The sequence below is a fragment of the Cygnus olor genome, chromosome 2 (assembly GCF_009769625.2).
Source record: "Cygnus olor isolate bCygOlo1 chromosome 2, bCygOlo1.pri.v2, whole genome shotgun sequence".
Lineage (NCBI taxonomy): Eukaryota > Metazoa > Chordata > Aves > Anseriformes > Anatidae > Cygnus > Cygnus olor.
The window spans coordinates 121,320,458-121,345,599 of record NC_049170.1 but is presented as its reverse complement, the minus strand read 5'-3'; the positions used below and the strand labels follow the sequence as shown (position 1 = coordinate 121,345,599).

General features: G+C 37.5%; 1 protein-coding gene across 4 annotated transcripts in view; it reads left to right on the top strand.

Annotated features, from left to right (window-relative positions):
* The window catches only part of TOX (thymocyte selection associated high mobility group box), a 222,723-nt gene that overhangs the window by 189,501 nt on the left and 8,080 nt on the right, over positions 1-25,142 (top strand). For all 4 annotated transcript variants that reach the window (XM_040545649.1, XM_040545646.1, XM_040545648.1 and 1 more), the window contains 2 exons: positions 5,927-6,007; positions 19,183-19,569. In XM_040545649.1, the coding sequence (XP_040401583.1) occupies positions 5,927-6,007; positions 19,183-19,569 (468 nt within the window). The remainder of the gene's footprint in view (positions 1-5,926; positions 6,008-19,182; positions 19,570-25,142) is intronic.

Genomic DNA, 25,142 nt, shown 5'->3' with positions numbered 1-25,142 from the left:
CCTGTTCCACCTGGCAGGTGAATTCTAGCACCCATTTCCTATTTACTACATGTAACAGACTCTACCAGATAAATACCATACATTGCCCTGGAGCTGTGAATGTTGGCTGTAGCTGCACTTCACCTTCTTGTGCTTGAAAAGAGCTGGGCCAAAAAGACCATTGATTCCAAGTATTGCTGCAGCAATATTCAGAAATGATAGCCTTAATTTTCTACTCATTCTTCTTCCCAACCCTTTATCCATATATTTGAGCTCAATGGGAACATGGCTTTAAATCATTTGTGTACACAACTGGACTTAGGCCCAATTATTATGCTCCATTTGGCTCACATCCATTTAAAAAAAAAATCCAACAGGTGCAAATAATCAGCAAATAAATCGTATGTTTAATGTCATTTGTTTTGTATCCAGCTTTTATCCCACATGCTTCTGATGAAATAAACAACCTTGCTCCTGTAAGTTGCAAGCATCGAGCCTGTAAGGTCAAATTTAGTCCTGGCGTAAATGGCTGCAATTTCCAGTGAACTCCATAGAGTTTCTCTATTTGTTCTAGAGTTGAATTTGGCCTGTGATCTTTACCCTGCATGCCAGAAAGACTGAATTCTTTCCCCTAAGCCTCTAATATGTCATAAGTGTCATTTTCATGCTGTACAGTCTAAGAGACTGCTGAGCCATATAGCTAGCCCTGGGCCTCCTTCTGTAACTGTATGTACCTAGATTAAAAATCAAATGATAACATATTTCAGTATCCATTAAGCAATTCCGAGGATTTTTTTCTGACTGCTGTGGGAATATCTCTCTCCATATTTTCGAAGAATGTGTGCAGTTCTAGGTGCCTTTGCTGCACAATCAAAAGATTAAAACTAGAGATATATCTCCCACTTGGAAAAATAGAAGTTTTCTCTATGAGCATAGGTATGCAGAGCCAGGAACGACAATCTGAATGTGGAATTTAAGTCTGGATTGTAGCCTGCCATATTTTATCAGATGACATTCCTGTAACTGTAGCCTGTGAAAATGATACTCCCATGGGTAATAACACTGCAGAGACCAAAAAGTCAAAATCGGTCATGCTGTTTTTGATTTGCTATTTTTGCATATACTATTTTTTTAGGTTTATGGAACACTTCCATCAAAACAAATGTGGGCACCTATGGAACACTTTCATCAAAACAAATGTGGGCACCTTTATATCATTTTAAAAAGACAAATATAACTTGCTTGGAAGTGTCACCTCTGAGGAGACAAAGATAAACTGAAAACTTCCCCTTCTTTGTCATCCTCCTACCAGCTATTTAGGCAAGGCCAGGGAAACAATATGGTTCTTTGTAATGTGCTCTGTCAGCTAGGAGACACAAAGCTTTTCCAGACTACCATGAGGCACAAATTCTGAAAGTCTCCTTTTCTCCTAAGAATATCAGTCAGTTTAGGTCACTATCTCCAACTCCCTAATATCAAAGAGGATTGTAGTTAATGGTTCCTTCTTCCATTAGAGCCTGTTATTTGGACATGTTTGCAGACATTTGAGTCCTGTTTCCCTGAAGGAAGAAGGGTGCAAGCCACACTGGATAGGGTAGGAGTCCTGCTGCATAATGTGTTGATATGTTGATAGTCCTCCACAAGCAAGTTCAGAGGAAGTTCATCGGGAAAGGATGACTAACCGGAACAAAAACTTGGCTAAAGGCATTACAGGTATATTTCAGTTATATATATCAGCAATGAGTTTCATATCATCCAACACAGAGAAAAGCACAGGAGACACAAAGCCTGCCTGAAGGAATTTATGATCTAGGAAGACAAGAATTATACAGCAGCTAAAATACATAAAGCAAACGTGGCCAGAAGTTGGCATCATAAAAAGAAGTGCAGATGTTCTACTGTGGTTTTAATTTGGTAAATCTGGTATTTGTGAGTACTTGTGGCTAACCATGTAACCCACAACTCATCTATCGCCAAGTGAAAATTTGGGGCAGCTACTTTAAGGATGTTTATCGCTAATAATAAAAATCATTCAGCCTTCAGTGTAGATGCAGCACTTGTGGTCCACATGTATGGTCAGCCCATGGAAATGGAGCTAAAGGGTGCCAGTGCAATGGTCTGGGAACTGGTACCAGGCTGTTATGCTACCACTGGAGAACCCAGAGCATCCATTTTCCAAGGTGGCCTAATTCATTTTAATTGCTATCTTCTGTGCTTATACGCACAAGGTAGCATTTCATATTTCTTTCAGAAAATACCTTTTCCTATATTGCTGCATGCTTTGCTTAACTATATAAGGGGACTTGAAGCTACCTTACTGAGTATACTTGGGAAATGTAATTAAATAGTAAACTAAGAACCTGTGTATTATGCTGTATAAATTTGCATTTGTGATTCACAGTAGGAAAATAATGCCAGCAGCTTCCATTTGTAGACAAATTAATGTAATCGTGGTGTTTGGGGGTTTCTATAACAAGCTGAAGAGAATAAGAATAAATTAAGCTGACCCACCTGCATATACAGAAAATATGCTGTTTTTTTTTTCTGCCATTTCCACAACTAGGACAATTTTAAAAATAAAATACTGCATAAGTAAAAAAAAATCTGTTGTTGAATCAGAATGGGCCTTTACTGCCTGAATGACAATCAGTCAATATTCAATTATAATGTTAATTGAATTAAAGCAAGCTAGAAATTACCTAATTCTGTACATATATGCTCCTGTCAAGTTAATTTTGTAATAATTGTTGCTTGCTTGAGGGAGGAGGAGAAAATGACCTCATAAGAGATTTCTGAGATGTTAAAAATGAAATTAAATATTGTCGCTATACACTATAGATAAGCAAAAGAACAGAAACTTGCTTCTTGATACAGGAAGAAATGATAAATATAGTATTGGAAATTATGTGTTTCAGAATTTGGCACTATCTTAGACACAAAACACAACAGAGCTTCAGTCATTTTCTAGAGCACACTTGAATGATGACACGAGCCTTTTTCCTCCCGCAAAGCGCTGCAAGGATGAAACTCTGTTAACCGTACTACAACACAAAACTATTTAAGCTTGAGGGCTAAAAATTCTCACAGCTGGAAAAGAAAAAAAAAAAAAAAAAGGTTGGGAGGGGCAGCTAACTTGCTCATACCTGTTTTAGGTACTGCTGCAAATGCTGAGGACACTCCCCGCTTGCCCTGCCTTCATAAGCTCCCAGTACAAGTCAAGTCTAGCACAAACTCAGTGAACTGGTACCACTGCCAGGGCCAACATTAATTTGTGGAGAAAAATACTGACAGCCAGGCCTTGCTGTTACTCATGAAAATGAACAACGCCCAGACAGGCAAAACTTACTCTAATTTTTATAATAAACCACGACAAAACAGAATTTCCAAAACTAATGCAAAGAGCATCAACCCACTTGTATTTTGTCTAAACAGTGGGTGTCTTGAAAAGGACAACAGTATCAAGATATCAACAGCAAGCGCTCGAGTCATTGTCCTCAGAGGACAAGGCAATACCCTTACAGTGATGAAGCAGGGCAAGTTGACTGCCCTCTGGGCAAACTAGCCTGCAGTAAGCATTCTTTCCAATGCAAGCCATCGAAGAGGGCTAGAGTTGTAAAAAACATCTCTTCCCATCCAATAAGAACTTCAGTGCCATAATGACCTTTTACATAATTAGTGTTAGTATTACAATGGAAGACATGGTGTTCATCTGATTATTACTGACTCACCAAGAAACCCAAGAAAAGTGAGCAAGAAAATATGTATGCTAAATGTGGTAGATATATAGGAAAATAGGTAGGAAATAATTAAACAAGGGCTATATGCTGATATTCCTATGAAATAGTGATGTTTTAGTTGGCGATTTACGGAATTGTTGTTAGCATCATATTGAGTTAACCTCATGCAGTATGACTATTTGAGGGAAAAGTCAGGTCCCAGAGGACTTTTTCAATATGCTGTGACTGTAAGTGCACAGCAGGAGTGTATATTTTTGATATTTGTGTAATGCAAAATAAAACCCAATGTGGAAGCAGTAGATACGTGATCTTTTGAAGATCATTATTCTGTGTGAAATTCTTTGTTCAACTGTGTTTTTTAAATTGGCTATCAGAAAGATGCAGAGCCATTACAATATACAAAGCTGTATAACTTAGTCTTTGTTCTTTAGGTCAAGCTAAATTCATTTTAGCAGCTAGGAACAGATTGTTGACTAATTTCTTATTAATTTTCAAAACAAACTGTACATTTCTCTATTAATTACAAATGATTACAACTTAAAAAGCAAATTACTAGTTTTTTGTTTGTTTGTTTTTGTTTTTGTTTTCCAAAACAATAGGAGATCAGCCAACACTATATACTTATCTTAATCTGGAGAAATTACACGGTGGCACAGATACAGTTGCACAGCTAAAACCAATATTTTTTTCCTCTCTATCTTTATATTTACAATTTTAGAAGCCTAAGACTTCTCTGCTTCCATTATGATCTTTTGCTTCCCTGTGAAGCAAAATCTTTAATCCTTTTAGGCAGCCTCTGAGTTTTGCCAGCCTGTATTTGAGGATTGTTCCTGAAAGCCAAGCCTCAGTGAAACAAAAACATTTCATCAGCACATTCTTTATAAAAGTGATGTTTTACACGATCCTTCCAGCTTGACACTGTCACTTTGTATTGTCCTCTGTGGACAATACCTGGTGTCTGGACACCTGGTGCCTAGGTTGTGCATTTGGCTGAAGAAGTGGACAGCAGAGACTCAAAACTGCGGTTCCATTTTGTGTAATGTTGTGTAAACCAAATGCCCATGAAAGTATGAATTAATCTCTGCCCTGGGCACATGACTTAAAAAATTGTGAGACACAACAATAATTTAAAAGTAAAGTTTCTTTCACTTTAGCTGTCTTCCTTACTATTAAACTTTACATTTGGATATTTATTTAAGCATTTCTCTACAGCATGGAAGGCTAGCAATTAATCCTGCTTAGTTATATGAGGCCAAGATGCTTGCATGACTCCAAAATCTACTGTCTCAGAAAAAAAAAATACTTGAAGTAGTGAAAAATTCATGATAATATTTGCAAAAAGAAATGCTGGTTTGTTCCCGAATTTGTCACTGACATCGCTAACAGCAAGTCATTAGCTGGGCTGCACAGGTCAGAAAGCATTTCTCCTCTTGAGAACTTTCAACCCTAAATATCTATGTATACTTTTATAACATCATGTTACTGTAGTGCCATGAGGTCCTGCCTAGCCCTGTAGATAATCTTTGATCTTGAAATTTACGCAAAATTGAAGTGACTCTCAAAGCTTTTTAATCTATTACGAGATTGTGCACATGCCGCATTTAAAATAATTTGGTGAGTTGAGAGAAATGTACAGAAATAGATCTATGCTCCTGAGAAGTTAATTAGAACGATATGGGATCAAGACTGGAATAATGACTAACATTTATTATCCTCAGCAGTTCCATGGAGCTTCTTTGAGTGCCCCCAACAGTTAATCCAGGGAAGAGAGAAAGCCTCTTGGCTGATCTGTGTGGTGCCATCATCTCCTCCTTCATTTAGCTCACATGTCTTCCTGCACATTCCTGTCTTCCCCAGAGGCTTTTAACTCATCTCACAAGTGGGAGCCAGTGGAGAGGTTCACACCTGCCTTCCACTATCCCTAAAGGTCCCATTTGCAAGTGTGCCCTGCACTTCACTTTGAACAATTAAACCTGAGATGCTGTGAGGGATATTGTTTTTTTTCAGTACTGCTGAGTAGCTAAAGGGTGTTTCACACTTGGAACAATATTTTCATTAGAATATTTGATGTTTATTATTTCACTCTTTAGAGTATATGAGCAGGAAAGGATGTTTACTTAGAAAGACTTTATGAAGATGCATGAGACACACCGGTGATATATAAAAACAAAACCAGATTAATTTACCAATGTGACACTCTTTGTTTTTAGGTATACAAAAAGAAAACTGAAGCTGCCAAGAAGGAATATCTGAAGCAGTTAGCTGCCTACAGAGCAAGCCTTGTATCCAAGGTAACACATTATACATATACATACACACACATATATAGTAACATATTGCAAACCATTTTCAGCATTTTTATGGTGCTGAGCACCATAGTATTTAGTGCAAATAGCCTTGTTTGTTATCACCTTAAAGTTAGGATATCCATCCTCTGTGCAAATGCTCAGTAAAAACAATCATCTCTCCGTGAAGGGATCCCTTTTCCCTTCTGGTCATAGTGACAGCACTCCTCCAGGCTGCGAGTATCATTGCAGTCAGAGAAAGGAGATAAAGGTAAAAATATCAATATGCCACAAACTGTGCCATGACACACCAAATAGACCACAAACATGCCATGCCAGGCAGCCACCATTCTATCTATAAGGGAAAAACGATACCAGACACAAAATCCCTGGGTTTTTGTTTGTTTGTTTTTCTTCAAGTACTGCTTTTTACCGTGCAATCACAGTGCTGAAAATGGTAAGCTCAGCTCACATAGTAATCTTTCATACAAAATTGTGACTTTCCATTTTACGTCTAGCAACCAACTTGCGTGAGCACAGCATAGGTCACTGTAAGGCTGTACAGTGGAACCATGTAGTGGAACACCAGTGTATCCCCAGAACACATCTAGTAACAACTTTTTATATTGACATATACAAGCATTCTTAGTGCCCATAATTTTGTAAAAGACTGTTTAAAGCTTGTAATAAACTTTTAAATATGTAGAAGAAATTATGTGAAATTATTGCATTGTGACAACATGAAAAAAAAACAATTGAACAACTTCAGAATCATACCAGTTAGAATCAAAACAAATTTAGATATATTTTGTTCTTTCAAAAATAAGCTTAATTTTAGACTTAAAGATGGCAGTATGAAAGACTAGCATATGTGACATGAGTAGAACTTTTTGTTAGATTTAAATGTTTGAGGAGGTTAGTCCTGCAGTCTACCTCTGTGTATATTACATGAATTTTTACACATTTTCAGTGGAAAGACTATATGATTATCCATACAAGGAGCTTTCATGCATATTTCTACATTATCTTAGTATGTGGTAAGTATTTGTGCTGAATTTAAAAGTCTTAAATATGGGCACTATCTTTTTTTCTTCTTTTTTTTTTCTTTTGTGCTGTTTCTTAACTACTTCAATTTTGTAGCTACCATAATAAATACTGATGCATTAGTTAATGGGATTTACAGGATACCTATAATTTCTGTCTTGGGTCTGTATGGTTCTAGAAATATTCATTGCCTTCAGAGAGGGGTACTATGTGTACATAAACAAATTTGTTTTAAATAGCCTACTTATTGGCAAAAGAGAGGTCTAAAAAGCAGGTCAAAATATTCCAGTAGGTTTTGAAGATATGTATGAAACCAACTCTTTGTGGAAAAAACTTGCATGCCATTATTCAGTACATCATGGACTGTTCATATAAAACTCTATATAGCTTAACTTTGAAAAGGCAAATATAACAAAACCCAGATTTTTATTTTGTTTTTATTATTTTTGAAAGGAAAAAGTACATTATGGCATTTTCTGAGGTTTGTATTTACAAAAAAAAAAAAATTTACAAGGTTGTTGATCTGTTCAGTGCATGAAGCCATTTGTGCATGTGTTTAAATTTGTCGTTAGTCAGAAAAGCACTGAAGCATTCTGTTAACTTTTAAGCAATTATTTAAATTCTGCCGATAATGTAGTGTTTTCCTCTACTGTGGAAAGTATCGAAATATAAACTTAATGAAGCTGAGTACTAATTGCTTACTCTCATGAACGTGCTCAATGAATCCAATAGAGCTGCCATGTAACTAAAGCAACTCCATTTTGGAATAAGGATGTACAATACTCAGTTGTAATATTATATCAGTATATTCTAAATTATCATTATTAAATATTTATATGGCACCAGAAGAGTTGTAGTTCTTTAGATAGTCATGTAAGCATGAAGAAATAGATGTAATATATTATTAAGATTGTTTGGAGTCCATCTGCTCTTTTCTGTCCATGTGTTATATTATCATCCATAAAAGCTATATTTAGCTAATATTATTAATATTACAAGACATTATTTGCAAAAGTTAAGACATGCCAGAAGTAACACACCTTTTCCAAAAATAATCTAATACAAAATTAATGATTTGCTCACATAGTACATTTTATACTTTATACCCCACTCTTTGGGTCTCATTTCATATGCTTATATGAAGGTGTCCTCTGTGGGAGCCCCTGTGCTGTATTTACTGCAAATTGCTTAGCCTTGCTTCTTTATAGGATTTTCCATTCCACTCCTCCCAGCAGCATTTTAGTAAACACTAAAAAAACACTAAAAAACACTAAAAAAAAAAAAAGGAAAAAAAAAGTGCATTCATCTTCTCAACAATACACTAGAGCAGGAAATTTGTGTTGTCCACATTTTCAAACACAGAAAAAAACATTGTGAAATTAAGTAGTGATTTTGGATGTCCTGCTTGGAACATCTAGAACTTCATTTTTCATGGTATTTAAGCAATATTACACCTTCCATATTCAGAGCTCCAATGATTTCAGGGTCAGCCGGCTGGCAGCTATGAGATATATAGTGGTGCTTCACATCACATCAGGACATCTGCATAATATCCAAATAAGTTGCCCAACTATCAAACTTTCTTCCTCCTCCTTCTCAAAAGACTCTGCCTGTGCAGAGCAGTAGGAACAGGGAAAGGTCCTGCTCAGGGTCCCTGTCTCCAGCTCAGTGGGTGCCTCACATCACCCAGAGCAGCTGCTTGACCAATTTTTCAACTTTTGAGCACTGATTCTGCCACTTTTTTCATGAAGCCCTGCCAGTTTTTAAAGAACTAGTGAGTGTAGGGCTGGTATGTAATTGTGTGGGTGTTTTTCTGCGTTTATTTGCAAGTTTTTTTTTTTTTTTTTTTTTCTGAGAAGCAAAGGAATGAACATATGCCATGTTATACCTGAGTGGACCAGACTTGGAGCTGAATTCAGTTCACCCGCCTTAGCCATTTGAGCTGCTAGAATAGTCAGAATAGGAGATCACAGAGAGGAGATTTCCAGGAGATTTCTTAGCCTCTGCCTGACAGCAGAATAACGAAATTCACTAACATTGTTATATTGTTTTCTACCCCTGGTACCAGGCTGGAAGTGGGGTATCAGTTGGGGTCTGTGGGCTTTTCTGTGATGCTCAGACCTTTGCCCCCTTTGTTCAGTGTTTTTTTTTTTTTTTCCCCTTTTTTTTTTTTTTTCACAAAAAAGCAACCTTTTACTTCAGCCAAGTTTTTTCTTGCCCTCAGCATCACTTCTCCTCCATATACCCTTCACTGTAGGTGCATAGTGAAGGAAACTGGGGATGAATGTGAGGAACATGCTACCTGCCCTTCAACATAGAAAGCAGCCAGTACTAGGAAAGCCCATGTGGAGGAATGGGCTCAGATGATACAAGTATATAAATTTGGGTGACATTTCACCGGAAGATGAGATACTCATCTTTGACACAGTCTGTCATTGTCCCTTCCAGATTTGAAGTCCCTCTTCCATTGTATCTTAAGGAAGAGTACCCAGATTTGTCAGAAGGGAGGCATATGGTGCTTTCCTCTAGGCTCTGTCAATAAAGCTGAGAGGTTCCAGTTGGAGTTTGTCACAGTCACATACACACACACACAAACACACACAAAAGTCACTCACACACCTAATACGTATAATTCCAGATTGTATTATTTGATACAATCATAATTGAGAAGAATGGAAGCGTCACCAACAACTTCAGCAATAGTGCCTCTCTAATACATTCTGAAATGCTTTAGTGATGTCTTTATAAAACAGGACTACCACCCATTAAATAAGTTAAATGTAAAATTGTGTAAATATATCAGCTATGCATTAATCCACACTTAATTAATCAGTGTATTTCCTATATTTTTCTGCTTTGTTTATAATGATTTAGATTAATGGGTCTATAGTTGAGCTTGTTCATGTGTGTAGAAATTGATATGTAAAGTAAAAATCACATTACAAAGCATTATATCTTCTGCTATGCAGATTGCCATATTGCTTATAATACTGACTAAGCCTTTGCATTGTAAAAAGTGTCTTTATATTTGCCCTTAGTTGCAACTTTTAGTACTATTCAGGTCCAGAAATGCAGTCTCTGGTATCTGGTAATTTGTACAGCATTACATAAAATGCTGTGAATTGCAATTTTACTTTTCCATAAAACAAGCACTTTTTCTAGCTTAACCAGCCTTTTTTTCTGGCTGACATTAGAGTTTTTGTTGCATCTTTTAAATATATATATTTAATACATATATATGAATGAATGTTAAATATGTTTATATATTATATGTATGCATCTATGTATACTTATAAAATATGTATGCATATTATATATTTAATATGCATAACACATATGTTAACTATAGCAGTACAAGTTTAACTTTTTAAATAATACAAAGAAGATTCCTCTTTTTTGTTTTGTTCTCTCTGGCTAAATGAATCTTTAATTCTGTTCTGTACAGTGGCACAACTTCAAGTTTCATGCAAACACATTTTAGCAACTATGGCTGAAACTAAAACCACTCATCTAGGAGAATATTATTCAAATTCCAAACGCTCAAGAACATTTCAGAAGTCTGATGTTGTGCCTAAGTCAAAGTAGTATCCTCGCTTGCCTTTGCCAACAGACACACTGGGCATTTTTCAGTTTTGTGGACAGTGCAGATCCTTTGGACATGTAATATTTGTCCTTGAATTATATGGCACATGTAGTTTTCCTAGCCAATCACCATGCAGTTACTTTCCATTAATTTATATATATATATATATACACATAAAATGTTGTATCTATAGACTGGCATTGCCTTAATGTCATTAGCATAGCAATTTATAAGCAGAGATATTCCAGGCATCCAAAATGTCTGTGTTATGTGTATAGTATTGCTTAGAACAATCAACCTCTGCAACAACCTCCCCAGGGGTGTGGTAGAATCCCCATTGCTGGAGGTTTTCAAGATGCAGCTGGACAGAGTGCTAGATAATCTCACCTAGACTCCCTCTTTCCATAAAAGACCTAATGATCTTTTGAGGTCCCTTCCAACCTGACTGTTCTATGATTCTATGATAATTGAACAGCCCAAGGAATCTATACAAGGCCTTTTCAGACTGCAGTGAACATGGAAAAGTTTTAGCTAGTTGCATAAAGAAAAATGGAGACCACATTTAAAAATAAAAAATAAAAAGGCCAAAAACCCGAACCAGTAAACTCAATGGTGTTAGTTTCCTGTTTCATATGTGTATGTGGTGAGAGCACTTGCCACAAAAGGCAAAAAATGTCAGCTCTCCCAGATCATGGCTCTCCCCACTCCTAAGTAAATGTGGATGTGCAGGTGTGCTCCCTCCACTATTTGTTTTCTGTGGCCCAGTTAATCCCAAATGCTTTTCTGCATTGTGGCCAAGCTTCGAATGTAGGGGAACACCCTATCCTAGCTCACCCCATCTTTAAATAAGCAGCTGCTGGGATTTAGCACATTTCTTTTGGAAATACGGTTCTGAATATCTCTTGATAGAATAGAGGGCTAACCTGTTGTGTCTGCTGGTTGGTGCTTTAATCAAATGGCTATTGTGTACAAGGAGAACAGCAATCCTGCTGCTGCTGGCAGAAAGGCACCTGGTTTCTACTTTTTGAGAAAACAGATTCCTGTATTATATCTAGCCCCAGTCCATGCAGATGTTCTGGAATTTCAGAAAACAGTTCAGGATGTTTGCAGTGAAATCATCATAGAAAGAATAAATAAAAAATATGTTTGTGTATGATGCATGATTTTTTTTTCTGGTAGCTGTTAAAGTGCTACAAGGGAATTGGCAATGCTTCCTGTAAAACAACAACAGAAAACACAGAATGATGACGTGCACCTACAACTTTTACTTTTCTCCATTAAACATTAGAATCCCTAGATGGGAAAACTATAATGCAAGGCTTTTACAGCAGATACCCAATATTTCTGTGATACCTCGGTCTTTGTTTATGGAGTTAATACGATATACCAAAAATCTTCAAGTGATTATAAATAAAATCACATATGTGCAAGTATATGATGTATCAGAATATCTGGTAAGTGAAAATATGTATCAATAAATCAATTGCCTAATCTGATGATAGCACAAATCAAACCAACTTCTTGTCCAGCAAAGAAACCAACTATTTACTGCAGCTGAAAAAGAAGAGCAAAGGATGTGTAAGTTAATGCCATGAATTGTATCTGAGGGTAAATCATGTGAAACTTTACATTCAGCAGTCCAAAATCCTAGTGATGCTCTCACATCACTTCAGCCAGAAATGTCAGAAATGTCTTGAGCTTGAGAGAAGCCATGTGTTGATTTGTAGCGGATTTGTGTTTGTTTTTAAGTGAGTTAATAAAACTAGATTTTACTATTAGCTGAGTGCTTCCATTTGGGGAATTAAAACACTTGTATCAAATTAAAGTTGCATATCCTTTATTACATGTATCCAGGTTACATTCATTAAACATCCATTTTTACTTACATACCCTGAGTGAATCCGTGACAATCCCCTGCAGATGATGACAAAATGTATATTTAGATTTGAAGATGTTCTTCTGAGCCACCTTAGCTAATTATAGATGACAACCCATGGCTTACTCCTTTGTTCTGAAACATCAAGAATGTGTCAAAAGCTTCTGAACTCTCTAGAGTCCCCAATATTACTGCAGTAGGTGACTGGAATTAGCAAAATATGAAACATCATTTTCTAAGAGCCTCTTGTGACTTAGGTAGGAAAGCAGCTGTATTATAAATATGCATATGAATTCTCTACCGGAGTGAACAGAGTTAAGTCAAAGGAATCTCTAAAGTAGTTAAAGAGCTAAGCAGGAAAGAAAAAACAGTGCCGGAGAGCAGTCATTCTCTCATAAACATCTTCACAGGAGTATTAATAAAATGGACGAGCCCATGCAGGCTAGAAGAAGAGGTTCTTCTCAAGGAGAGTCTGGGGTTGGAGGTGACCTAAAATGTCAATAACTCTAAAAACAGACAGGACTGTGTGAACACAGAAAAGCTGAGAGAAGGAATAAACAACTCAAGATGTTCCTTCCACCAAAGAGACAGCAAAGACAACAGATGCAAAGTTAAGCTTAGGTAAGCTTTGTAGAAGCTGCATAAATATTCAGCCAATTTCCTTCTATCTACCCCTCTAATGTCATGGTACTGAAGGTAACTCATTTAAAGCTGAGTCAGGCCTGCCAAAGACTGTTCACAGCCTACCTTGCTGGTACCAGCTGACATAATCACTGCTGTTACCTGGAAAGTAACCTTCATTCTGGTCATAAAGTCCAAAAACTGTTGAATTCCTCAGCATGGCTCAAGAACGGATGCAAGTCACTAGAAGGGCACATGGCACTGTCATGAAAAGAGACAGTGTGTCAGCTGTGTCAGATGCTGACACATATTCATGTATTCATTTGAAATCTTAATCAAGTTAAACTCTTTTCCAAGCTTTGAAACACTCCTATAGTGCATTTTCATTGCCTATGTAGAGGTGATGCCAAACCCAGAGCACCTGTTTCTCAGTTAAAATAAAACTCCATTTTTGCTGTGTAAAAAAGTCTTTTGAGGCTATGTTTGCCCACAAGTAAAGCTATTTGCATTGTTAGAAAGTTTGTGTTGGCCATATTGGCCATAAAGCCTGTGTCAGCACGTAAAGGGAAGTGATCCTCCCCCCCTACTCAGCCCTGGTGAGGCCACACCTGGAGCATTGTGTCCAGTTCTGGGCTCCCCAGTACAAGAAGGACATAGGGCTACTGGAGCAAGTCCAGAGGAGGGCTACAAAGATTATTAGAGGCCTGGAGCACCTGTCATACAAGGACAGGCTGAGAGAACTGGCCTGTTTAGCCTAGAAAAGAGAAGACTGAGGGGAGACCTCATCAATGTATAAAAATATCTGAAGGAAGGGTGTCAAGAGGATGGAGACAGTTTCTTTTTATTTGTGCCCAGTAACAGAATGAGAGGCACAGGAGGTTCCGGCTCAGTATGAGAGGGCACTTCTTTACTGTAAGGGTGACGGAGCACTGGAACAGGTTGCCCAGAAAGGTTGTGGAGTTTCCTTCTCTGGAGATATTCAAAACCTGCCTGGATGCCATCATGCACTGTGTGCTCTAGGTGATCCTGCTCGGCAGGGAGGTTGGACTAGGTGATCTTCAGAAGTCCCTTCCAACCTCAGCCATTCTGTGATTCTGTGAAATGGAGATCCAAATATTAATACTATGGTAACAGTGTTGGGCTCTGATCTGAATTCCATTAAAGTTTATAGGAGACTTTCCATTAAATTCAGTAGTCTAAGGATCAGGCCCTTAGAATACCACCTTCTGAAAACATATTCTCACTTTGCTTTCAATCACGTGGCTGTTTTTCCTTTTCCAACAGAACTGCAATTAGAATAGCCAATGGTAGCCAGAAGGCAGCCACGAAAGAGAAAGATTATCAAAATCTATCTGTAGGGTTCAACAGCTCTTTGGTTACCTAGAGCTACAGATGGTGGTTTAAAATGCAACTATAGACTTTCCAAAGTGGAAGTAAAATAATGTCCCAAAGGAAGCTTTGGAGTTTTCCAGGCATCACTAGGCTGTTGCTGTTTCACTGACACCTCTAGGCTGAACAGGATGCCTGTGTCAAAAATCACTTCTCAACGGTAGGGATGGATTGCAAGTTTTGGGGTAAGGTAAACCCCAGTGTCACTTTTCTCTAGGGAATTGAACTTTCCCATGTTTCCATATTCAGTCTACAATTAGAAGGACCATGGTAGTTCTCTAAAAAGAAAGAATAGCTCTGGATGAACAATGTTTAAACCCTTAACCTAATTTAATTATTTAATTTGGCAGATATGCACAAGCAGTTTTAACACACAGTAGGAGAGTAGAAGGTAAAGTTTGCTTTGCTCTAGAATTGGAAGGAAAGGTGTAAATTTGGTCAAAACTTGGGGTTAGTCAAAATTTGACTGTGCTTCTAAAACTTTTTGCAAAATATTCAGCACTCAACACTTCCTGTGGACAATATCATTTATCTGTGTCATTTCATGTTTACTTGAAAGTATGATACAAGTAGAATTATTTTCTGGACAGAGGATTACTCACCAAGGCTTTCTATAAACTGTTTTTGCCAGTACTTTTAATTAATATAGGTATGTTCATTACTATGAGATATAGTTATGTTTATTTTGTTTCCTTCCTTTCCCTATCTCAGTTTTAATTTCATTCTCTTTCTGATGGGCCTTCAAAATGTTCTTCCCCCTTTTTCTTTGGTTTTCAGTAAAACAATAGATTCTTTTAGAAAAAAAAATAATGAAGGTTTTGTGTAGTGCCTGTAGGGCACTTGTACTTTTTCTGTAGTGTTCCATTGCCTTGGCCTACCTAACTTGTCTTCAGCTTCTTATTGTTTATATATATATTTTTAATTTAGACAAGAGTATTAGATGATGATGTTAGATGAAGAGGCAGTTCTGTAAGGAATCCTACTCCTAGCTTATTAAGAACTTGAAAGATTTAGAGTAAAGCTTTGAGCTGAACTCAAGAACAAGTAGAGGTCACTCAAAGAGCATAAAGAACTGTCAAGAAAAGTTAGTTTGTGGTCCTAGAATATATTCACTAAGTATGCATACAATACCTCTTCTTACCATTAACTAAATATAATATTCTGTCACCCTCTAGTGGTGGGTCTACAAAACCATAATTACGACAGTAGTGGTAAAAGATTTTTTCATTGCATGTCTGGTAGAAGACATTGTCACATGCAGGAAATATTACGCTTCAATATTTGATGGCCTGTCTGTATGGATTAGTAATTTTGGTCTCCACTACATATATTTGTAAATAAATATATCTTATAACTTCATGCCACATTTAGAGATTTAAATTGTTTTGTCTTTGGGCAGATTAATTAGCTAAAGTGGGCTTTTAAAAATGATTTCCCTACTCTTCTTCTTGCAAAAGGTAAAAGCAAATTGACTGAGTATTAGCCTGCAAAATTAGGGAACACGACTGTGCATCTAGAGCCCATATTGACTTATCAAATCCCTTCTTTCTTAATTTCTAGCCTTACCCATAATAAAGGTGCTGTCCTAGTCTAAGACTGTCTGATACTGTGTTAGACAGGTGCAATGCCCATTCAAACCTGTGAAAGCAGTAATTGTGCCCGAAATAATAGTGTGGCTTATGTATCATATACACCTCTTGGTATATTCGACAGTAAAGCAATATAACAAAGCCAAAATATTTGACAGCACCTATTCCATTAGCTTCATCAGTACTTACAAAATCTGAGGTTTCTGACCTAGCCTTAGAAAAAGCTGAAAGTGCAGTATGCTGGAGAATAGCAAGTAATGGTTTCATTTATCAAGATTTCCAGTAACTGATAATATTGATGTGCTTTACACTGATATTGGACAATTTGGCTTCAGATCACATATGATTTAAAGCAGCCTAAGTAACAGCAAAATACTTGGTCTGAATCTGAAGTGTTGTACTTTTCACCCGATCAGGAGGTAGTGAAATATATGGAAAGCTAATTGACAGCTTGAGACAACTGCAACTGTCCCTTTGATCACTTTGCAAACATAAAGCAAATGTTATTCATCTCTGGCCTGAGACCATACAATTCCTCTTAACATAATTTGGTATTTCAGCTATTATGTGTTACTAAGAATCTGATATCTCTGTAGCTTATCAGTATGGGCCATGCATTCACCAGAGATGTGTGAACTCAGAATTATCCAGTAATTAAATTGGTTCACTGTGTCTTTGTTTAAGAGGTCTATAGCAACATCTTTGCAGTCACAAGTGTGCATGTACCGATGTGTCACAAGTGTGTAAGTGCATATCGGTGTGTGAGGAAGACTGCCACAAAGGCTTTGTGGTACCGCTTTCACCGGAAGGAATTGTTTAACTGATCTATCCTGAGGAACTTGTCCCTGCTCAGACCTGAGAAATTGTCCCTGCTCAGACCAGACCAAACCTTCCAGCTACATCATGGGAAGGCAAAGTGTTTTCAGGATGGGGTGATGCACTCGGTAAAGCTTCAAGTTTCTGCAGAAAGAGCACAGCACAGACCTCCTGTAATACATAAAGAACCCAGCATACTCAAGGGGAGTGTTCCAACCATGCCTCTGATTAGCTAACCTTCTTCTGAATCTCTGAAATTTAGGGAAACCTACCAATCTTTGCTCCCACACATACAAGAGCATCCTACAAATATAACTGGGAAGAGAGGGGCAAAAATACTTCTCATGTCATCATGAACATTAGTTCAATGTTTTAAATATAATACCCAAAAAATGCCAGATTGTGTGCCCACTTTAAGGTTTTATGTTTTACTGTGTTGGTTTTTTTTGATGTCTGTAGCCTGCAAACATTCATAGAACGCATATTGCACACGTGTACACCCACATGTGAGCAGAGCCAGGCAGATCCATAGAGGCAGAGATTTGCATTTGTTTTATCATATTCATTTAATTTTTCTTGGATTACTAGAGAAAATAAGTTGGGTTTTTTTGTTTGTTTGTTTGTTTTTGTTGTTGTTTGGTTGGTTTTTTTTTTTGCTAATAGAACTGCAGTTTTATGTGGGGAAAGTGAAGTTATCTTTTTCATCTTTATCATTGGATATAATGAACCAATTTCAGTAGCATGCGTGTCAGCGGATTGTTGGTGATGGTACATCCTTCAGAAAGAATACAAATAGGCTTTCTTCAGCTGCACTGACCCTGGAGTGCTGAGAGTAACATGAAACTTACTCTGACTTATAAACTGAGCAAACATGACATGGAGGTCACTGAATAAGGGCATATATGCATCTTTCAGCCCTTGTTTTGACAAAGTGACTTCTTTTTTCAGAGGGACATTTCTGCCATTTTTTCCAGCATGTTTCACCTTTCACTGGCTATTAATCCCAGTATGCCTTGACTGCAAATTATAGTTCCCAACCTATAAACACATGGGAGTTATTTTTTTTCATTATTTATTTGAGCACACAGAGTTAACACTCAGAAGATCTAAGAAAATTAGAGTATTGAAAACAATAAATTGAATGCAAAACAGGTATAACAATTTATAAATATTAAAACTAAGAATGTTATTAAAATTCATATCCATTTATGGAAAAATTTTATTACTAGCAGCTTTAAAAATCATGATAGATTATAACGTCTTTGAAAATCTGTGCATTTTCTATTATTCCATGCAGTATTCTTCAAACTTATGTAAGATAGTTTCCCTGTGTCTGATGCCGTCTAACATTTATATAGACATCAGTTTTGAAATGAATTTTCAGAACTTTATGAACTCAGTCTATAGAGGAAGTTTAGGTAAAAGTAAAATTATTCAGAATATGCTATTTTTTCTGCATGCGTGACTTATGAAACATACCTGATACGGGTCTGGATAGCTTCCCAGCACAGAATACTTCTCAATAAAAGCATCAGTGCTGCAACTAGAATAGTTATTCAGTGCAGTAAAACAACTGGATAGGGTTTAGCTTCTACACAATGTTAGGTAACTCTGTTACAGCACTATTAGCTGTTGTCAACATGTATGGTAAAAGACACTGAAGCTCTTACTCCTGTTTTGCAGATAGGAAAATGAGGCGTAGAGCAGGGAAATGACATGTCAAAGACCACTGTAGACTTTTGCCAGAACTCACCCTCCTTAATCTGTTTTCAACTAGGCCATCAAATTTGAGGACAATAGTAATGAATGCTTGTGAGAATGAATGTGACAGGCTTGGTTTTCTTTGTTGTGTAGGTTATTAGGTCAGTGATGCCAGTTCTAAGTTTTAAAAAAGCAAAATGTCAGGTTAGACCAGAAAGCAGAGGGGCTAACCTCTCTTTTTATGATGATAAAAGAAGATGTGTAAGGTAATAGGCATTAATTGTTTTTCTAGTGTAATAACCAAACTCCATGGCAAGGATATTTTGATGGTGCAGATATGTGTTTTCCCATGGTGAGATTCTTTAAAAAAATAATGTTCTCCATTATTGCACTTTACCTTTACAGCACATTGATGTTTGCAGCTACACTTTCCTTCAACTGCTCTAAAGAATATTGAGGGGAGAGAAATGTGCAAGATCTGTCTATGCAGCATAGTCTGTAGGTGAGAGAAACAGTATTTTGTTGCTTCTAAGTATTGTCTATTTTTCGTTTTTCCCAACAGAGCTACAGTGAACCTGTTGATATTAAAGCCTCCCCGCAACCTCAGATGATGAATTCAAAGCAGTCAGTGTTTCACGGGCCAGCCCAGGCTCACTCTGCTCTGTACCTCGGTTCCCACTACCACCAACAACCAGGAATGAATCCTCACATCACTGCCATGCATGCCAACATCCCCAGGAATATAGCACCCAAGACCAACAACCAAATGCCAGTGACTGTTTCCATAGCAAACATGGCTGTGTCGCCACCACCGCCACTTCAGATCAGCCCTCCTCTGCACCAGCATCTCAACATGCAGCAACACCAGCCGATTTCAATGCAGCAGTCCATTGGAAACCAGCTACCGATGCAAGTCCAGTCTGCTTTACATTCACCTACAATGCAGCAAGTAAGCTCGAGTTTTTCAGTTGTCTGGGGAACTGGGATTTTTAAGCAAGGGAAATTCATCCAGAAGTTGGCATATTGAGAGAGATGTAAAGCCATGGATTAGCTTTAATTTTACAGAGTTCCAAGTGGTAGTGTAGTCTGAGGGCTTAGTCTTTCAAAGGTGAGAACAAATGAATGAGTTTACCTAGATGATGGGGAACTTCAGTTGAACTGCTTATGCTAGCAATGGCACTCATGATGTTCTTGTGAGCCCCATCCCTGTCTCTGTCACCAAATTCAGGAGGTACCCTTTAAATAGAAGTGTGGATCCATCTGCAAATCTCAAAGTACCTTGAAATATAAGTGCAATGCTAAGGCTTCTGGAAAATATATTTTGCAAACAAGGGGCAAGCATGTCTAGTAAAAGATGTGATTGTAGCACGCACTAGTATCTTTTGCTGACTGTGACTTGTAACAGGTGGAATATGAAGCAACACAGGTTGTGTTATACATGTTAAATTAACAATAGATCAGGTTAACTCTGCTGATTTCATGAGAGAAAATTTTCTTTTGTGTTGGGTGAGATCTGACTATCAATAATAAGATCTTGCTTTACAAAGAGGCGTTTAAATGAAATATTCTTTAGAGGAGTTGTGAGAATTGTACAAAATTTGTACACACAAAACTTGTCAGTTCTGGCTGATAACACAGAGCCATGGATTTGCTGCTTGTTTTGAATGTCTCTATAAATTCACCTTTGCTAATAAGGTGCTTTTATTTGCTTTTAAAACCAAAGACATTTAACGTAAAGATTGGATGTTAGAGCCTCTAGCTGGGAGAGCTGGTTTAACAGAGAGAGGAATTTTCCATAGCAGGACCAAAAAAAAAAAAATTAAAAGCAATTTGGTAAAATTATTTGTTCAGAAGGTAAATCTGAAGGTGCTGAGGGTGATCTGGATATTTTCAGAGACCTTCATCCTAGTCTCAGGAATGGTTTTGAGTAATCAGGCAGGTAGACAAATTTATAAAGGGTTTACAACTTTTGCCTAGGACAGTTTATTTTTCATGATCAGAGTAAATAGACTCAATAGACTCATAACCACATAAATATAGAGTCTTTTACTGTCATGTATTGCTGAAGGTTTTCCTATTAGTTATAAAGCCAATGTCCTGGTGTGAGTGTCCTGCCAGAACCCATGTGAAAGCCTCAGAGTTAACCCCAAACTTGGGCAGCTAGAAGTAGCTAAGGAGAAGTCCTAGACAAATAAGCTAGGAGTGTCTGTCTGGTGATCATAAACCTGATGCAGTCCTGGTGGAACTGAAGGCTCTGAGCAGTGAGAGACAAAGCAATGGAAAAAGACCCAGTGCAATAGCCTGGTTGGTGACCTAGTATGAAGGACGACATCTGTGACAGCAGCCTATTGAGACTACATGCTTACATGTGAGCAAGTTTTAATTGTGAAATGATTCAGTCTTCCAACAAATTAGAATCAAACATTTTATGCCAAGCTCAGAGACACATTACTTGTCCAATGCAGAGCAGCAGAAGATCAAACCTGTTACGTCTTTTCCAGAATCATCGATAGTCATAATTTACAGAACAGAATTCAAAATCTGGCTTTAATTATTGAACGAATAGTACTGTAATGGCTAGCAAAAGATGAAATGCAGATGTTAGATACATTTAAGGATTTCATGTCTCTCTGATTATGTACATGTACAACATTCATCACCATTTTTGTATGAATCTAAACATTTAGGAGTTATATTAAATCATTATATCAAACATTATGTACCACACACACACACACAAAAGGTTAGATAATGTGAATCTTCTGATGTTTTACTTTACCGAGTTGCATGCTTGTAACATAAGGTGTGTATGTTAATGGCTTGAGAGTAATTTCACTTATCAGTGGGGTGTGTTGTATGCAGCCTAGTTATTTCTAGTTTAAGAGAAAACACAGGGCACTAAGTTGTAGAAAACAGGTTTCTAGAAGTTAGTTTGTAGACCAGTACCATGCTGCATATTTTGCTTTACTAAGTACAAGTACAGTAAAGTAAGAAATATTGTACCTCTGTGTTGCAACCTCCCCACTGTTAAATTCCTTAGTGGTTAGCTTAAATACTTCTACTGAATTGCTTAGTCAGAAAGGCTGATGCTTATAATGAAGCATCCGAAGTGAGATATTTCTGAGCTTCACTCAAGGTGACGGGTGCTTATTACCTGCTGAAATGTTACACTGCCAATCTTAACTACATTTCTCTGAAGCACCTTGAAACATCTGCAGGCCGGTTTAGATGTCTTATGACCCCACTTTTTTTCAAAGCAATACAGTTTTTGAGCTCTGGAAAATCTATGTAATTTCACTACAGAATATTTGTAATATGTATTTCATGTTCTAATATGTTTTTGGTTTTTTGTTTGTTTTTTTTTTTCTAGCATACAATAGTTTGCACAATTTGTAAATTGATTTCCTTTAAAGAATGATGCTGGCAAAGACAAAAATTATGTTAGTCTGTAAAGCAGCAGGTGTACAACCCCCATCACAGTTTGCCTCATGCTGCATCAGTGGTACCCTATCTAGTTTCTTAGGTATGACTCTTTCTAGTCAAGAAATGGTAAAAAACACAGTCCCCAGTATTTTGTACTGCATTAGAGCACTAAATACAAAAAACTAAGTTGAAAGTGAAGGCCTCAGATGCCAAGGAACTTTGATCTCCACTCTGCTTGAAAGTGAGCAAACATTGTGCTGATCTCAGAGCATGTAAAGGAGGCCAAGACATAATGGAAAAGGCAGATGAGCCCTCCAAATGAGCCACAGTACGATGATGGCAGCACAGAGTCAGCATCAACGATGGCAAAGGAGAGGCATACACTGCCCTGTATGACCAGCCCACAGCAAGGAGGGAGGGAAGACTCTCAGCATGAGGCTCAGTCCCCAGCAGCACAGTGTAGGCCACTCTGCTACGTAAAAAGACAACAAAGGAGAATGGGAGGATATGTAGTCTGATAAAGAAGTAATAGTTGCACGTAATTCAACGTTTTTTTCAGTTCATCTTCCCTCAGCTGCTTGATTTTCTCCACGCTAAAGGTGTGGTTGCCCTAAGACTTTTCCAAAGACTCCAGTAATCATCCAATTTATGTAAGCAGCAAGAACAGAAACTAATTAACATCCCGCTCCCTGCAACATTACTTGCAACAGGAGACATTTTCCTTTACAGACACCTCACCACTGCTTATGCCAAACAGACTAACACACTTGAAGAAGCAGCAAGGTAAATTTTCTCATGTCACACTGTAGTGTGAAGCTTAATAGACAAGAGAGGGATGAGACTATCAACAGCTTCCTAGCAGCCTTCTACTGGAGCTGCTTGCAGACTCATCTGGTGGGACAGCACCAGTGCAGACCACAGCTGGGCTGTAGATACATTAGAAGGAGCAACCACAGTTCCTACCAATAGCAAATTCCTATTTTTTCTCTCTCTCTCTCTCTCTTTTTGTTTTGTTTTGTTTTCCAAATATCCATCTCCGAAACAGTTTGTGGCTTACTGGTGTGCCACTCAATAGTAGCACACTCTCAGAAACCTTGCTGTCTACAGATCCCTGCTTTCACACTGTGGCTGTGGGAGATTTGATTACTTGTTTTCTCAAGGAGAGGGAGGATGGTTCTTATCAAAGACCTGCTTGTAGCATGTCTGAAGGACTGCCAGCTCCAGGAAAAATCACATACAGATCCAGAATGCAGTCCTGGCAGGCAGAGAAACAGTTCTTCAAAACCACAGTGCATGAAATCCACAAACTCTTCTGCGCATAACTTTAGGGAGGGACTGATAAGAAGTGCTGACCTGGGGAGTGAGTCCTGCCCACACTGCTGCAAGGACAATGAGTTGATCTTCATCAGCTCTGCAGGGAACAGCACGTACTCCTCCACTTCCAACAGCCCTTGCCTGCATGTGTGCAGCTGCCAAACTAGGAAAGACTGCCAACTGGAGGAGGACAGTTTCCTCAAGGATGCCACAAAAACTGCAGAACATCAAGAAGATCAGAAGTTTTGGTAGCCAAAAATCCTCAGTGACTGCACAGTTTCTGTTATTTTAAAATCAATTAATTCTACGGATTATGCAGCTGATGCAATACATCCAAATTTTTCTAAACTACACATGACAATGTTAAATTTATGTATTAGTTCATTGTTCATATGCCTGGCATTATTAAATCTTTTTTGATTTCCTTTAAACAATCTTCCAGAGTTTATCTAAATATTTTTTTTGTAGTTTCCAAAAAATAGACTATTTTTTTCTCTATTCTTTCTCTATTCTGTTTTCAAAACAGTTAATGAAAAAAATTAAACTACATGGGCACTATTGCAGACTTTTGGGGTGCTCATTTACAGTGTTAAACCTTTATACTGTAAAAATGACCTTTTAGTCCTATTCTCATAGTTAGATTTAAATTAGATCCTGATTTTGATGATATTTAACTTCTAATTCTAAATTATACTATATTTTTCTTAAATATTATTAGCAGGAATTGTGTTAAAGGTGTTTTTTTTTGCTGAAGTCCAAATCCCCTGTGCAACAGTTTTTCTTTCATCCACTTTTGACAGACCAAAAGAATCGTACATTGGAAGAGTGGGACTTTTTTCCATTAAATGCTCATATGAGCATCTTAGAAGTTTATTTTTTTAACTGATACTGCGTTGCTTCTCTTCGGTCTGTTTCTTAGGTTTGACAAGATGTTTAATTTTTACTTAGTTGGGATTAGGTGATCTGACTCTTCTGCATTGTTATTCAAATCACCAGTTTCTCTTGAAGTTCAGGGTAAAACAGCATTTGAAGCTGCAACCTGTTTTCTTTTTGAAAAGTTGTTCTTTTCACACAGACATACATGATTCTTTCTGAGCATACCCCATTCTCCTGCCTGTTGCACTGTGCTGTTCCGTGTGGAGAGGGATGAGACCAAGGATTCACTCCCTCCCAAATATTCCCAGTCCTTCTTAAGGAACCCTTTTTAGTAGCCCTATTGGAAGCATCTCCTTCCTTACTTAAAATCCTTCACCCAAGCAATGTAGCATGGTGGGTCCCATCACAATTTCTGTCCCACTTTGGTTCATAGATAGAGCAAGCGAAACTGTATACTTAACGTCTAGTAACCATGGCTGCAAGTGTATGCATAACAAAAAGGCAGAAGATTAATGTATGTCACAATTTATTTTTTTATTTTTAAAAATAATAACTTATTTCAGTCTACTTTTGCGTGTTTCTTTTCCTTTAGAAAATAAATGTATACAGCAAGATGATTGCATAGCCTGCCAAAAATAATAGCCTCATTTTTTCTGGTATATATTATATACAGTAAACTCAGGAACCTGCTGTATTTGTCCAGATTTCTTCCTCTTTTTTGTTATGCTTTGTCTTCGAATGAGGTCAAGAGAAAAAAAAAAAATCATTAATATCTGTCAACTTCCTTTATAACCTTAAGGAAAAATCTTTGTATGATATCACACAGACAGATTTTCAATTTCCTTGTGTAATAAACAGATGCTTTAGGATTTGGATGTAATTTAAAGGTTTAAAATATCACATTGAGAT